Here is a 16,740-nt window from a genome sequence, read left to right as displayed (position 1 = left end):
GGTCACTGGGATGCAATCCTGCGAGAATTTCATAGTGCCTGCTAGAGTCCAGCAGTGTCTTGCTCAGCTGGGGGTTCTCGCCCTGCAGCTGATTATCACCAGGCAGATGAATCTTGTACCCTGCTCACAGTACCCCTGTGGAAAACCAATGTGTTCCAGCAGATGGGGACCAGCAACACAAACAGGGAAGGGGAGCCACAGAACCATTGTCCCTGTTTTGTCCTGCAACAACAGGTCTGTTTAGTCGCTCAACAGGATGGACTAGGATATTTCTGAAGGTGCTGGATATTTCCTGGAAGACCCAGTGCTGTTCCTGGTTCTCCTTGATGCACAGGACTCTTGGTCAGGGTCCTTCAAGTCCCCAAGCCTGATCCCAGCTCATTCCAAAGGAATGCCCCTGCAGGGCACGTGTATAATGCTATTACCTTGTGAAGGATTAGGAGTGTTTCTCCTATGCACTCTTTCTCATGCTCTGGAGTTACCACATCCATGTGAGTAGCCAACAAAATAGGAGAAAATAAAATCATTTTTCTAAAAACTCTGTGCAAGTTGTCACACGATTGAACCAGGTTTGTTTTCCCCTTGATTCTACAATGGAGATAAATCTCTTGTATTGTGCCGCCTCTTCTTAAGAAAAACCAACAAAGTCAGACTTCACAGAGACTTACAAAGTTTTGTTGGTATGGATTCCACCATACTCAAGTTAAGACCTCTTGAAGTCCACACAGCTGGTACAAAAATTTCCCAGCCCTAAAATAAGTTTCTTTTAGTGTACAGAGGGGGAAGCAGCTATGCAGCAATAGGGACAATCCCATCAGAAAACCCTAAACACTGTAAATAAAGGATATGCATAAAAATTGAAATAAGAGAGACAGGGCTTTTGGGAGGGTGTTTATTCAAAGTGGCATTTCCGTGCTACTGCCCTGAAGCAGAGTACTCAGCAAGAGTTACACTTTCTTCAGCCACGTGCTACTTCTGATCCTTGGGCATAGAGATAGATTTTTCTGGCCTTTGGAGCACTTTGCCTGCAAGAGTAATAAGACATGAACATCAGCCAGGAAAGAAATTGTTCAGGGAGCTCCTAACTTCAAATTCTTCACCTTCTCTGCCCTGGCCCCAAGAAAATGATCATATATATTCCCTTAGGTTTGCTCTGGCTCCTCAGCAGACACTGGTGCTTCGTGTACCACATTGTGAAGCTGCTATCAAGATTGCCCTTTTCCTGTTCAATTGTTAAGGGGTTCTGTTTGGTCTGACTTTTTTTTTTTTAATCCAAATGCCATTTGTAATAGTGTTCCAGCACATTTTAGAGACTAGTGCAGCTATTCACAGGCCAGTAAAGACCTAGGCTACTTCTTTTTCAAAATGCCTAGGTAGACATGGGGTAAAAGGTCTGTCCAGTGAGAGACTCTAAGTTACCCAGCAACTTCTTGGGAACAAACAAGGCAGCCAAGAAACCCCTGGGATTCCTTCTAGACAGGGATTTTGCCCAATTTCAAGTGAAAACTGCTACAAGTTCATCATCATGACTCACCTGTGAAAGTTTTCAACATCCTCCACAGTCTCGGGCAAAACTCTTCCTTTAGTTTCAGGCAGAAGCAGCACCAATCCACCCGCAATCAAACCAAGCACAGCTTCAAAACAGAGGCACAAAGAGCTTGTAAGCATTTATCAACCACTTGCTACTGCCAGACAGAACTGACTTGTCAATGGCACTTTGTTTTGTTCTTCATACAAGATGTGCACCTCACATCTCTATATGCAAAACTGCCATGCTGGTGGAAAAATGGAGAATGTGGCTGTCCTGTGGAGACAGCACCAAGCCAAGTCCTCTTGTGAGTTATGCATGAACTAGGACACCTCAAACTAGACAGATCATTCCTTAATAGAGGAAAGAGCTCTTTTTAGTGCTAGAGCATACAGGAATCACATTCTATCTTTATGCTACTCACACAAGATTAGAAACCGTATACACAATGTATTATCTTCTAAGCAATTTGATCAAATTCTCTTCAAACTTGTACCAGTTTGTGCACGTTTGGCATGTATTTTAAATCTACTAAGTGCCCTTCTAAATGTCCTGTCTGTTAAAATCTGCATATTACCATTCAAGGTATTTTTCTATAAATACTGTGCTGAGCTAAAGATTCATAAAAGTGTTGCAGACCCTGACCTGTGAGTTCAGGTCACTAGTCTTCAAAACTTATCTTGCATTTATTTACCAGCCACTTTCCAAACAGCTGTAGAATAACCAGTTAACAAAATGTCGGAAAAGCTGAAGCATAACAGCCATACTTGTACTCTATTAAATAGGCAATTACATGAAATTCTACAGTTTGACTGCTGGACAGAGACAATATAGCTCACAGAAGAGCAGTAAATCAGCTTCAAATCCATCAAATATTAAGCTCATAAAAATTTTTCTGAGCTCTTTGCCATCTGTCAAACGCGTATTTGACTCTAACTTCCTTTATAATGCAAGAAGTCATGGGGCAAGGGAGACATGAGTGCATAAACAAGTTCCAGCTTGTCATAAAGTGAAGGCTAAGGCCTTGTAGAGAGTCAGGGGCTTCTGCTGAACTTAAAGTAGCTGCGTTGGAGGCTTTTCCCTCCCTTTGGAACTAGGGTCCCACACTGCACCCTGGAAGGGACCAGCAAGGTCAGGTGGCACTTACTGAAGACAATCAGCGGCAGATCGTGCCAGATCTCTGCCAGTCTGTAGACAATGAATGGGACGATGACTCCACCAATATCACACAAAGAGGAGCAAACCATCACCCCGAGATTCCTGGTTTGGTAGCAAAGGGATCATGTTAGCGTCAGAGCACTGCAGTTGGAAATGCAACTTTCATTTCACCACAACTTTCAGTTGATCACAACTCTCACCCTCACACACGACAGATCCAGGCACTGTGTGGAACTTCAAATCCCTCACCCACCCTGGTTCTCCCAAATTTTCCCTTCATTTCGGTCATGTGAGTTTCCCCTTGTCTAGAAGTACATTTCTTTTCTTTATTAAGCTAGCTTTTTAAAGGTATATTTAATTTTAATTTAATTTTAATTTATTTTTAATAATTTATTATTTAATAATAAATTTAATTTTAATTTTGCTTCACCTACTTTATGTTCAACAGCACCTGTGTAGTTCTGACACATTTGAGGAAAACTTAATTTAGCATAAAACATAGCATACACATCAGCCTCAATTATTTGTTTCCAGGCCAAACGCCAACTGGGGAGAGGTTGCACCTACCTGATGTAGGTTGGATACAGTTCTGTGTTTACAAAGCAAACCATTTCAAAAGCCATTGTAATTCCCATTCTCCCAATGCAAGCAGCAATCACTTTTAACCAATGTGTGTCTGCAGAGAAAATGCATTCATTTAAAAGCATCCCAGTGATTTAGCAGGTGTCAATTAATTCAACCATGTTATTTTGTGGGGCCTCTGATACCATGTCAGTTGATGTTTTTAAGGGACCTTGTTTCACCTGTGTGAGTGAGGGAATGGGACAGTGAGGACAGCATAGGCAGCAGCAAAGGGAGCCTCACAAAGCAGCATGGAGGCTCCAGAGGACAGGGTGGGAAGCCCCCACAGGGCTCCATTCAGGTGACTTACCCTCTGGGATGAGGGCTGTGGCAAGGCAGGCAGCCCCAGCCACCAGGTTTGACACGGCCCAGGGGTAGCGCCGCCCGACACGGTCAATAGTGACAATGATGAAGAAGGCAGCTGGGAACTCAACAAGTGCAGAATAGAGGAAATCCAGATACATGTTGTCAGCAGCCATTCCCATGTGCATGATGAGCCCCTGGTAGAGGATTGAGCTCGTGAACCTGGGCAGAGAAGAACACCCTGGATTTGTTAGGTAGTAAGAGAACAGACATCCATGTCCCAGTGGAGATTTCAAATCCAGAGCTCCAAAACCAGCTCACTAGCCTTATATTCTTACCAGTTGTACATCAAAATGAGTGTGTTTTTTCTTATCTGTGGTGTCCTGAAAAGGTCCATCAGTGAGGGATTCTGCTTTCCACAATCTTCCTCTTCAAATTTAATATCCTGTGGAAGAATCAGTACATAGTATAATAAATTTCTTTGGGAGGAGCTGATGCAAGGTACTGTCATGATGCTTACTTACACACACAAGCAAACCCTGGGCTTACCTCAAAATGGGAAGGCATCTTTTTGCGATTTTTTTTAGCCATATCTCTGACAATTTTCATAGCTTTGTCATTTTTTCCTTGAGATATCAGCCACCTGGGAGACTCTGGGAGGCACCTACAATGCGAGTGGATGCCATTATACAACAAAACATAAAGCCTACCTATTCTCCTAGTCTCCAAGTGGAGACTTGGAAGCGATTAAATAGAGGTAGATGGATTTTTTTTTTTGTTTGGGTGGGTGGATTTTGTGTGCTACTTCCAACTCCTCCAATCAGGAAAAGTAGTATATCCCATGGCTGAGATTGGAAGACGAACAGTTGAAGTAGTGGCTTTAGTCAAAGAGGAGTTTACTAAAGATAAATCAGGGAGGAGCTTTGAGTGAGAATAGGGCTCTCAGCTTATCCAGCCCATTTACCACAAACCAGCTCCTCTTAGGGAGCCATTTTTCAATTCTGCCAACACAGCATAAGAAGTACTAATGAAGTTAGAACTGGCTTACCAATTCAAAACCATGGAAGACGGAAGGCAACAAATTTCTTTCTACTCCTCCTAACCTCTTGACCCATCCAGACAATTTCTTAAATCCAAAGCACTCATACCAAAATGTATCAATTAAAAAGAGAGGAGAGAAACTAAAATGAAGGAGTGCCCAAGTGCTATTTTTCAGTTGGACCGCAGAAAACTGCAACTTTTCTCCCTTAAAAGAACATGCTAACAACCTGGTACAGTTATGTCAACTTTAGACAATCTGTCAATAACTATGTTTTCAGTGCAAGACAAAATAGGTTATGCCAAGGTACCTATTTTGATTTATGAATTCCTTTAAGAAAATAAATTATACTAATCCGATTTTCCCCCAGTGTTTTTCCAAGCGGTCTGTTTTTTAAACAGAAGGTCAGGTGAGGTGCACAGGCTAGGATTCAACAAGATCTCAGTCGCTGAGGGGTCCTATTTCCCTCTCTTTTTTGCTGGGAACCTCGTCTTTGAACCAAGAGTTGTGCGCACCAGAAAGGAGTGGCCAGCCTCTCTCAGCATCAAGCCTTGGGAAGCAGGAGAAGCCAGTTTTTTGGGTTGTGGGCAGGAGTACCACAGAAGGGCACTTACCAGTAGTAGAGCAGGAGGAAGCAGGTGGGCAGGGTGACAGTGAGCTGCAGCCAACGCCAGTGAGGGATGGCGTAAGCGATGGCGTCGAACACCAGGAGCCCGACGGAGAAGGCGGCCTGGTAGAGGATCCCCACCGTCCTCCGGTACCCCGGGCCCACCACTTCTGTCACTGCAATTGTGCACAGGGACAGGTGAGGGCTGGGGTGCCCCATGCAGCAGATACCTGCTGGGGGGATGCTGGAGTAACAACACTATGGTAATATCCTGGAGAAACCTTGGTAATCATGGCGTTCCCGGCATGATGCCTCCAGACAAAACCCCCTGTTTGCTTTTCTGGCACCCAGACTCCAGCAGAGAAGAAAACACTGCTACTGGCCGTGCATTGGCCTAAGACATCCAGGAATGTCCTCTGCTGCAGAGATCTCAGAGTAAATCAAGCTTTCATCAAAGTTCACAGGCGGATTTTGCTGTGAAATCCAACGCCGACTTATATAATGTCTCCAACCCAACAACAAAGCTGAATATTTTGTTTCCAAAGTACAGGCTTTCAGCTGGCATCTCACTCCAAGTACATAAGGAAAACCTGTATCACAGGACGGCACAGAGCTCCCAGGCCAGGGTGGGATCACTATCCCTTTGCACTTTGCAACTCCACACCACAGCACAGACCCACACATTAAGTCTTGTTGATACAGAATTAAAAGTATCTATTCCAACAGACAGCCACAAGCACACTCAACATTTTGCATCCAGTTGTGTGACTTCAAGAAAGCAAACTCATTACAAAAAGAACAGTAAGGAACTAATTAGCAGCCAAATGAACTGCTGAGTTTTGGAACCACAGATTAGCTAATGCTTCTCAGCCGAATGATGCACAAAGACATCTCCTCAGGCTCAGCAGGACCAAGCCAGAAGCAACTCAAGGGTAGACAAATGCCCAGAAGAGGAGGATAACAAGGTTCTTCTGTCCTTGTATCCTTCCCTGGACATTCAGTAGTGGCCACCCTTAGGGAGAAGAAACAAATTTAGGGATGTTTTGGTTTAGGATCTTTTTCATAAGAGAGTTTCAAGTGAATTCAGGAGTAACAAGATGTAACAGAGAGAAAATATCAGGATGGGGCAAATCATTGTCCTGAAGAGGACTAGGTGCTCTAAAACAGCTTAAAGTTCCCAAGAAGAGGGAATGAGATTTCATATGTGCCAGGAAAAGATTTAAGAGGCCAAGCAAGAATCCAGAAATGTACAGGAAGGAATAATCCCGTCTTAGAAGAAGACAGTCTGGATCATGTGATAGGTGCTCTTATTTTATTCATATCAGACATCTGGATAACTGAATTAGCAAGGTGCCCACAGTGAAAGACTTAATGGAAGTTTAGGACACTGACTTCTACATTTTTACCACTATCACAATGAACTGCACTTCTCAGAGATATTTGGTAGAGCCACCTACCACCCTAACCTAGTTAAGGTTCTATGGGTCAGCTTTTAAAATAGTTAATCTGCTGCTTCAGTGATTGCGTGCAGTTGGGTATTTTGGACAAGAGACTGAACTCCGCTCCAGCAAAATCAGAGAAGTCCCAGGCAGCTCTATCCTGGACCAGAAAGTGGTCCTGAGGTGGCCCCAGACCCAGCCTGGCCGCACAGCTGCGCCTCACCAGCAGCCACAGCTGGTACAGGGCACTGGGAGAGGCACCCACACAGGCTGGCTCCTCCATGGCCTCTGCTCGGCCCAGGGGATACACACAGGATGTATCACAGGACAAACACCTTGTCTTCTTATCAGCAAGTACGTGCTGTTCTTCAGTTAGGTTTAGGTTCTGAAGCCTCTGTTTGCCCTTTAATGCTCTTGGTGTCATAAAAATGTCTCGAGTTTTCCCCACCCTCTGACTGCTTCTTCAATGGCCTCCTCTGTCTCCATCCTGCCTGTGACTGGGCTGCAGGGGCTGTGTCTGCCTGGTCACCTTCCCCAGCCAGAGCCAGATGGGGCCCAGGAAGATGAGCCATGGGGCCCAGACAGATCTGCAAAGGAGAGCTGTACCATAGGGTAAAGCCTAACCTAAGGTAAGAGCCCTAATATATCACCGCATGCTGGAGCTTTGAAGGCTACTGTTGTTTCTCCCTAATGGCAGTGCTTGAAAACATCCTGAGAAGTCATAGAGGGAGAAAACTCCTTAATGAAACACCATGGGAGGCATTTTTAAGTGGCTTTTTTTTTTTTTCCCCCAAGTTTTTTGGAGTTGAGTTTTGTTCCCTCATCTTCTGCAGCTAGCCTTGCTCCTGGGAGAAGGTCCTGAACTTACCCAGGATGTAGCCTGCAGTCCAGCAGCCCTTGCTGACCAGCCCTTGCAAGAACCGGATGATGACTATCCACAGGTAGGTGGGCACAAAGACCACAAGGATTCCACACACAACATTTGCAAGAATTGTTGTTAAAAGGCAAAATTTACGGCCAAACCTGGATTGGAAAATGACAGGCATGAAGCAAACCACTAGTCAAGGAAGCATTTTAAATAGTAAGAGCTTTGTGTATCCTCAGGGGGAAAAAGACCCAATTTTGCTATACAAAGTAGAGACATGCTTTTTCTCTTCGCCATTACTCACTCATCTGCTTTTCTATGCCATGGAAAGTTACTGTGCCTATTCCTCAGCAATTCCACAAAAACTTTCAGGAATAAAAGAATAGTCCCATGTTTACATATATTACATTGGGACTGAAGAATAAGTGAGAGTTAATATAATGATTCTGGTATTTCCACATGCATCTGATTTATAGGGGATTTATTTACCATAACCTTAACCTTTAAAATACTAGTAATGTATGTATCTACTTGTGAGTGGGCTGCATTTTGCAGCTGGAGCAACTCAGAGCCTGCTGTACTAACAGGCAGAAGGGGAGCAAGGGGGAAAATGGGCCATCCAGTACTGATATTTGTTTCTCTTTAACCCTAGGTGCCTCAGCCAGGGAGTCTGACTCTGCTGGCTCTGAACAGGGAGCTAGAGGGATTATCTGCTTTTTTCACAGTGACTGCTGCTGTACATATCTAGCAATCCATGCCAACTATTTCGAAGCTTCTCCAAAAGAAGCAAAATGTTTCCAGTCTGCAGACACACAGAGTGTGACAGATTAAGGGGGAGATCCAAACCAGCGGCATTTCCTGGCTTTGGTTAACACCCAAGAGCTCTGATGTGGCACAGTAGGAAGTTTGGGGTGTACAGTTCTAAAATAGTTCTCATGGGCTCTGCAGGGCTTGCTGAGTAGATCTGTGCTAACCACCAGGTAAAACCTAAAAGGCAGGATACTGGCCCATGATGCAACTGAACATCCAGGGGGATGACCTTCTTTTCAGAAGAGCAGAGATGATACCAGTTGCACAACCTTTATTTAAGTTTGGGTGCTGAACATGGATAAGGGAGGTCAGAGGGTTTTGGGGTCAGCCCACACGTACCTGTCTGCAATGTAGCCAATGTTTAGGGAGCCAATAAAAAACCCAGCGTTCACAGAAGACTGAAAGAGATCCAACTTCCAGGAGTCCTCACACACCAGATCAAACTAAAGGAGCAACCATAGTCAGAGACAAAAGAGTGAAATGAGGAGCTGGCTCACATCCACAACTCTCCTTCACTTCAGTTAAAGATTTAAACTTGTTTCTGGGTCAATGTTTGTTTTGTCAGCACACAGAAATCCTACTAACCTAACTAATTGTCCAACAGTTAAAACTGGAACAAGCCCTTGAGCAGTTTGCTGGCATTTCCCAATCATGTCTCATCTCTCTTTTTCGCAAAGATCTTAACTGAGTTATCAGCTGTCAAAACTGTCATCCGAACCCGTGCTGGCCCTCATTGATCAAATCAGCATGGATCTCATGATCACTCTGAGTTTTCCAAACAGCTTTTTTTGTGGCTGATGGTGAATGTTTCTAAGCAGTTCTTGTTGCTTCATACCCAGGCATGGCAGAGTAGTCCCTCCAGACCACTCAGGACTAAGTGTGATGCCCTTACTAAAAGCATCTTAGATGCATTCAGGAGCCTGCCTTGTCCCACATCCCATGGAGCACTAGCCTCTTGGAGGAGGGTGGAAGTATCTGCATCTGCCCCGAGGCCACAGCATTTTATCTCTGCTCTGGTCTTTAGCTCAACTACACTGTTGTATGCATCTGGAGAACAGATTTTTTTTTTATCCAGGGCCAAACTTTATATCACATGGGTACCCACAGATATTTGCCATCTAGTCTTGTCCTATCTTACTTGTGGAAAAGCATAAAAGCCACTGGAGAAAAAGTTACTGTAAAAACCTCTCCTAATATGACTGAGAATCCCTTCCCTTCCTCCTGGTAGCTAGGTTTAATTGAATCTATGCATCCTTAATTAACACAAAACCAAATATTTCTTCTGACGCTCTAAGGGACTTCCCACGAGGACGTTCTTCCATATGCAAACTTTTCCTTTGAAATAACATGGTTTACGCTGCATTGTCCTTTCCTTTTCTTAGCTGTCAGAGCAGGGGACAACATAACAGAGCCTGAGAAGTTTGACAGAAACAGTCACAACCAGGAACTCATTGACAAAATTCAGAGTTATGTGACATATCTGGTTATCCTGTGAAGGAAGCGGCCCATGGGCCTGGCCTTGCACTCCCTTCAGCTGGGAAAGGGGAGACAACTGATGTGAGAGCATGACTGCATGAGCCCACACAGACTGTAAGTGCTCAACTTCCCACAGCCTCAGCAGATGATGGTGGGAGCATCTGGACCACAGGATCTGCTGGAGCCTTTTCCAGTGAGATGCACCTGTTGAGCTGCTGCTGCATAGAGGTTCCTAGGTCACCCTGCATTTGAGGTGCCTCACTTCCTTGCTTTAACATCTCACAGTCCATAACTTGCTGAAAGCAGTATACTCAGTGTGCACCCCCTTACATCTAGGACCAATCTCTTACAAAACTATGAATGTTGAAGTTGCTAGAGCACAGATTTTAACTGCTCCTATGTTAGACATATGGGGGAAAGAATCCTGGCCACCTCTAAACATTTGATGGAACTTTCTGTGATGAGATCAAGCTTGTCATCCCAGTTACTGGTTTATTCCTAAAGTTAAAGGACCTAAACTGCTAAAGTACAGCAAGTAGCTTAAGTACCACTTCCAGTTTATTCACACTACTTCTGAGAACACAAAAGTCATTGGCTTCTCTACAGTTTATTCCTGACTTGAGCTGTTTAATTGCAGGAGGCCTCAGTTCCTCAAAAGGAATACATTTTCCCACACTGACTGCCATTCATTTTTATTTAAAACCAACTTTAAAAGACTTTCTTCATTAAAAAAAAGGAGAAAAAAGAAAAAAGAAAAAAGAAAAAAGAAAAAAGAAAAAAGAAAAAAGAAAAAAGAAAAAAGAAAAAAGAAAAAAGAAAAAAGAAAAAAGAAAAAAGAAAAAAGAAAAAAGAAAAAAGAAAAAAGAAAAAAGAAAAAAGAAAAAAGAAAAAAGAAAAAAGAAAAAAGAAAAAAGAAAAAAGAAAAAAAAAAGAAGACAAAGAAAAAAGGGGGTGGGGGAAAGAAGACCTTTGCATTGGCCTGTTTTGTTTGCAGCACTGCTAGCTGCACTGTTTACACACCTTCACCAATCGGACCTCTCATGTGACAGGAATTTCATTCACAACTGGACTTTACCTACGTGGGGATTTATTTGCTGAAATATGCTTTGCTCCCCAGCTGGAGATATAAGCCACCTGAGCAGCCAAAGCAACACTTCACAGCAAGGACAGAGGGAAGATGACTTGTAAACACCCAAGCGCAAGATCACAGTAAGAGACAATCCCTTCTCCAGGTAAGCAGGGGATATTTTAACACAGCTAAAGCTCCCCCAACCCTCACCTTCTCTGTAACAGAGGGGACAGGGCAGAGGGGGCTGTTTTTACCTCTGTCACGATAGAGCTTCCTGGGGAGTCGTAGACCCAGCCATCCCGGCAGGGCCCGAGCGGGACGGCGCTCCCACTGCCCACCAGGCTGCCGAGGGGGTCAGTGCAGCTGATGCCTGTTGTGTTCCAGTCCACCTCGTACCTCCTGCAGCGGCTGCTGAAGCTGGCCCCGTGGCCATCCCACTCGGGAACTGTGTGATTGAGCTGCTCCTCCAGGCTCCAGCCACACTGCTGGCTCAGCTCAGCCACGCCGGGGCTGGAGCACCGATGCTCAGGGGTGAACCCAAAGAAGACGACCCCCACGTACACTGGGGTGAAGGAAGCAGATAACAAACATAGGACAAAAAAGGTTTGCTTCTGGAACCTGTCAAATTCTCCAACATGCTCTAAAATGTCATCTAGAGTTGGCATTTTGGCATCAAAACCACCTCAAAAACCTCAACTAAGTCCTCTCTGCAGCACTGATATTTTTAGTTGGCAGCAAAGCTACTTAAGTAACAAAGATATTTGACCAAAAGTCAAGACCAACTCTATAAATTATTAAACTACATGTTGCAAGGCCTATTATTTAGGTTTCATTTAAAATCAGACCTTAATTCACCCAGAAAGAATTTGCCTTTAACCTCTAATCAGAGTACTTACATGTTCCTGTTCTCTGGAAAAGCCTCTATTGGCCACAGCCCCTCAGTTTTTGTTGGGGGCTTTTGGGGTTATTTTTTAATTAGGCAAGTCAGCTTCAAATAATAGGCATTTTTAAGGAGCAAACATAGATGGAAAATTCTACCAACATACAAGGAACACATGGGCTAAGTGCAGAATGGCTGGGCACCATGTGTGAGCAAAGTTTCTTAACCAGGATCTGTAAAAATAGGTGGGTACACTCTGCAAAAGAAGTGTTTATACATTGCGCCATATAGCAGCAAAGGAACAGCTTTCCTAAAAACTCCAGTATCATGTGTGTCTCACCCTCCACACTCTTCCATTCCCAAGCAAATCCTCTCCCCACCTTTATCAGGAAACACAGTTTTCACCAGACCATATTTTTGCAGTGATACAGAAGAGAAAAAGCATTCACTACAGAATTATGCACTGGGAATAGCTGTGGAAAACCACAATATACAGTATCTATGGCCAAAACAGCTTATTTTTTTTTTTTTACCACAGAAGACATATAGGACTTTAGGTAGACTTCACTGCAGGCACCTCAAATAAATGCAGTTATAATAGGCTCCAGTGGAACATCGCCCTGCCTGTGGACAGATACCAGCTACTCCCCTATCTTTTGCTGACAACAGTAGCCTTCCATCAGAAAGAAAAGCGTAAGTGAAGGTAATGTTTAAAAGACATTTTAAAAAAAGTGAAAAATTGTCTGGGAAGAAATTGGAATAGCTTAGGCATCAAGGAAAAAAAAAATTAAAAACACAATAGACTCAAAAAACCCCAAAAAACCCACCAGTTTAGAAGGCCATTCCAGACCTGGCATTGAAACAGAACTTGGCCTCACTGCTCATCAGCTCCAGACCAAGAGTGGCCTGAGCAGATGTGAAAGCTGCTTTGCAGACCAACACTTCAAGATCATTCCCCACATCACACAGATGTGCCTTCTCTCCTGCTTCATCCTCTCCTCTGTCAGGAACATCTACACCAAGTTAACAAGACCTCCTCTCCTGGCCACTCACAGCTGCGTCACCCTCAGCCAAGCACAGCACCACCCCACACCAGACCTTTGCCTCCCCAGCTGCAGGAGTTCCATGTGGAGCTGGGGAGGGGAACAAGGATACAAAAGTGCAGAGCAGTCACCATGCTCAAAGCCAGCCCCCACAAACCTTCCTCAGGAGGAGGATGTGTGCAGTCAGCTGGAGCCAAGGGAACTGAAGTCAACGCCTTCCTGGGAAGTGGGTGAAGCAAAGGCATTAGGCTGCACCTTAAAAACACACCCAAAACCCCCTCACATCACTTTTTTTTTCTAAGTTTTATTTAAACAATCGGTAATGGTGTGCAAAAGTTTCACTTGAACTACAAAAGTTTGATCCAGACTGGGCCAGTTTTCCCCATTTCCCACTATTCTCTCTGCAGCCAGCCCAGAGGAGGCTGTGTGGGACTCTGCCAGGCCGGTGGGTTTCTTAGGGACACTTCCCAAGGAGTTGTGCTGCTGACTGGCAAAGCTGCTACTCCTGGCCCAGCCATTTGTACATATTCATCTGGGCCCTGCTATTCTCATAACCCTTCCCCCCATACAGGTAAGTAGAGTATTCTTCTGAGAACAACAGTCTGGTGAAGCTGGTTATGCATCCAGCTCTCTATGAGGTGAGATTCAGCCAGCCTATCTATAAATGCCTAGGCTAAAAGTGGGTAATAGTTCCAAGATCAGGCACTGAAGTCACTCACTGATGTCAGATGCAAATTCTATCATTGATATTGCTCAGAAAGGCACCCCAAGACAGAGTAACCCTGTTCTACCTAAGCCTTGTTAGGCACAGCCCAAACAAAGAGACCATGTGATTTTACACAGGAGAAATAGTGTCATGCAGTTGGTTCATGGATCAAACAATTCCAAAATGCCAGCCTTGATGACCAGGGGAAGGGAAGCAGAACCTTCCGACATGCATTCAGAGAACTGTTGTAATTATAACAGATAGTATTAAAAACACCAAGCCTCTCACTTTTCCAAGCTCTCCTACTAATTATAAATATGAAAAATGCTGATTTAAATTTGAAAAGATGTAGCTTCAGCCAAACTGACTTACACCTCCACTGGTAACAATACAAGAGGAAGAAAACCTAAGTGTGATTGAAGAAAGAATACACCACCAGGGCCTACCTATATATTCTGATCTCTGTCATCAAACATTGGTTCTCATTTTGAGTGACACTACTGAAGTATTCCCCATCACAGCAGCAAAGGGTCTCACCAGCCTGGTGAGCAGCATACAGAATGGTGTAAGAAAGATTCCAGACTTGAGATGTGGGGTTTGGAATACCCACTTCATATCTTTTATTGAAATTGCTTAATATTTATATTACACTATTTTGATTCAAAATGGAGTTTTTATAAAAAGAAACCATTGTTGAAACTGAATAAGCCAGCCAAAAGGAACAACAAAAAGTTTCAAAAAATTCTGACCAATGCATCTTCTTGTACAATGCTTTGAAACCCCATGGTTGTCCATAATTTTATTTAGAAAACATCTGGAGAGGAGCAGGACTGCTAGGGAAAAACTGACTTGCATTTATTACCAGCAACATTTCAAATCAATAACCATGGCCAGGATCAAAGCATATGGACTAGAAATTAGACTATCAGAAAATATTGGCCCAAATTTATTTTCTTGGAATTAATACCAGAGAGGGGCATTATGCAGACTAGGGCTCCTCTAGTCCTTGGGTTTTTCTTGGTGATGACAAACTGAGTAGTGCAGATTGTATTACAGGAACTCTGCCTCTGCATCCTTGAAAACTCTGATTCTCTGTGCAGTTGGCCTACCCCAGCCACAATCAAGGAAAAAAAAAAAAAATCTTTGGGTGCTTGTCAGCTGCTTAGGCAAATACTGATGAAGTCAGTCATATGACCAGTACCAAAAAAAAACCAAACAAACAAACAAAACAAAACAAAACAAAAAAACCACCAACCCATAAACTAAAAAAAAAAAAAAACAAACAAAAAAACATGCAAAGAACAGCAACCACTTCAGGCTAAAGCTATACAGAATTGTACCTTTCAGTCCATATCTTTGAACCAATGATCTGTTTAAATCAGAATGGATATTCAAATTTACAGGATAAATTAGACCAGTTCCAAAATTTACATCAAATTATCCCAACACACTAAAGTTACACTTTTCCTTGTCTCACAATGGGTGAACCCATAGAAGAATACCCTGCCGGCAGGAAGAACATGTTACTATTAAGCAAACCTGAGTAGTGAGGATCAATAAATACAAGGAGTTAAAACGAAAAGTAGTCAGATAACTTGAGTCTCAGAAGCCAGGGGCTTTATGGAGCCTTAATCCTTTCCTTTCAAAGGCTTCTCTTTTTAAAGCAAGCATTTAACATCTATGCTGAGACTTAAAAAAAAAAAAAAAAGTGTCCTGGCTAGAGAGAGTCAACTAACTCAGCCAACTGGATGTCAGAAATCCAGTCATTACTGAAGAGATCATTGTAAACAACCAAGAAATCTTTCTCTTCTTCCCTTTTCAATGGTTTCTTGTTAAAGGCAAAATTCAGAAAAATCTTTCAGGCTGAAGTCCTCGTATTTGGTTGGAAATGTTGTCCCATTTATATATAATCTCTCTCTATATATTTGATTAGGCACAAGAGGGGTTATTAAATATTCAACAAGTCCTCATCACTATCATCATGAAACGATGCTGTATTTGTAGAGTTCTGTGCCTGCTGCTGGCCTGGATTGGCTATTGCTTTCCTTTCCTTTCTTCCATTCAGTAAATAAGATTTGTTATCACTGCCAAAACTGTGTAGCTTCTTTTGTGGGTGCTTGCTCTTGTCTAGTCCTCTTCCTGTTTCAATCTTTACATCTGGAATGGTTAACACTTCATCCTCACTGTCCAGGTCATCCACATGGAGAGAGGAAAGAGCTTCAGATGTAACAGACTTGGTAGCAATGTGACCATTCTCCTGCCCTCCTTTTGCTGTTCTTGGATTTGGTGCTGCTACTTCCTCCATAAGCCACTCTGTCTCATTCTCATTAGCTTCTTCTTCACTGTTTATCTGTAAGAAAAGAAAAGAGGAGACTGCATCTGCCACTCACACACTGATCTCCCCAGTTGTCAGGCCCCACAGCATACACACCTTGGTTTAAGGCAGCCGTGAATGAGTAAACACAGCAAAAGCATCACTTTTCACTGCGCTGAAACAGACTTTGTTCTCCTTGTAGAGTTACATGTTATTTGGTGATTTATGGAGTGCTCTTCATTTCCTCAACTCTATCTTCCTTTCCCATTTCGCTATATCTATATCTATATCTATATCTGTAAGCTATGTGGCTTTCCTGATGCCACACCATATGGTTTCCATGTACTAAAGAAACTAGGAATTAAGGGGGCTATTTACGTATTAACAAAAGAAATATAAATATAAAAGAAACATAATTTCTTAATAATATTAAGAAAACTTGACAAGAAACAAATCTGGTTTTGTCACTGTATTACCTTTGTGTATTTGTAGGAAACACCAGATGATCTTCTGCAGCAGTTTGTAATCTTATTTATTACAATTTCCCTAAACAAAGGAAAGAATACTACATTAGGAACACTATATCCTCTTATTAGCCCTCACTTTTCTTCACTGGATTTTTAACATCAATATAAAGCATGTCAACAAATGAGCTTCAAACCATCACACCGACTCTGAACCACTCTATCAAAATCCAGTCTGGGATGATGTACATCTTCCCCCTTGCTACAGCTTCAGGATGACTGTTCTGAAACCCCTCTGGCCTTCGTATCTATGGGAAAAACATCCCAAAAATTGTCTGGAAAGCAGAAGAACAGCAGGACTTGCACTTTTTCCTTGACACTATTGTATGGATCCAGCCTGACTCCAGGAAAGTGGAGA

General features: G+C 43.1%; 2 protein-coding genes across 2 annotated transcripts in view; both read right to left on the bottom strand.

Annotated features, from left to right (window-relative positions):
- Positions 1-878: 878 nt before the first annotated feature.
- Positions 879-11,610, bottom strand: SLC22A2 (solute carrier family 22 member 2). The gene is made up of 11 exons (XM_066179118.1): positions 11,170-11,610; positions 8,710-8,813; positions 7,564-7,718; positions 5,264-5,432; positions 4,160-4,274; positions 3,949-4,055; positions 3,618-3,832; positions 3,254-3,362; positions 2,676-2,788; positions 1,535-1,634; positions 879-1,025 (listed from the first exon to the last, which is right to left on the bottom strand). The coding sequence occupies exons 1-11, from the start codon at positions 11,578-11,580 to the stop codon at positions 959-961; spliced, it is 1,665 nt and encodes a 554-aa protein (XP_066035215.1). The 5' UTR covers positions 11,581-11,610; the 3' UTR covers positions 879-958.
- Positions 11,611-14,140: 2,530 nt separating this feature from the next.
- IGF2R (insulin like growth factor 2 receptor) overlaps positions 14,141-16,740 on the bottom strand; it is a 57,031-nt gene continuing 54,431 nt past the window's right edge. The window contains exons 47-48 of the mRNA XM_066179116.1: positions 16,335-16,404; positions 14,141-15,894 (exon numbers count right to left, since the gene is read on the bottom strand). Of these exons, the coding sequence (XP_066035213.1) occupies positions 15,493-15,894; positions 16,335-16,404 (472 nt within the window). The 3' untranslated portion in view covers positions 14,141-15,492. The remainder of the gene's footprint in view (positions 15,895-16,334; positions 16,405-16,740) is intronic.

The sequence above is a fragment of the Chamaea fasciata genome, unplaced genomic scaffold, assembly GCF_029207755.1.
Source record: "Chamaea fasciata isolate MVZ Bird 193981 ecotype frontalis unplaced genomic scaffold, bChaFas1.0.hap1 SCAF_3, whole genome shotgun sequence".
Classification (NCBI taxonomy): Eukaryota; Metazoa; Chordata; class Aves; order Passeriformes; family Sylviidae; genus Chamaea; species Chamaea fasciata.
This window is presented reverse-complemented; position numbering and strand designations above follow the sequence as displayed.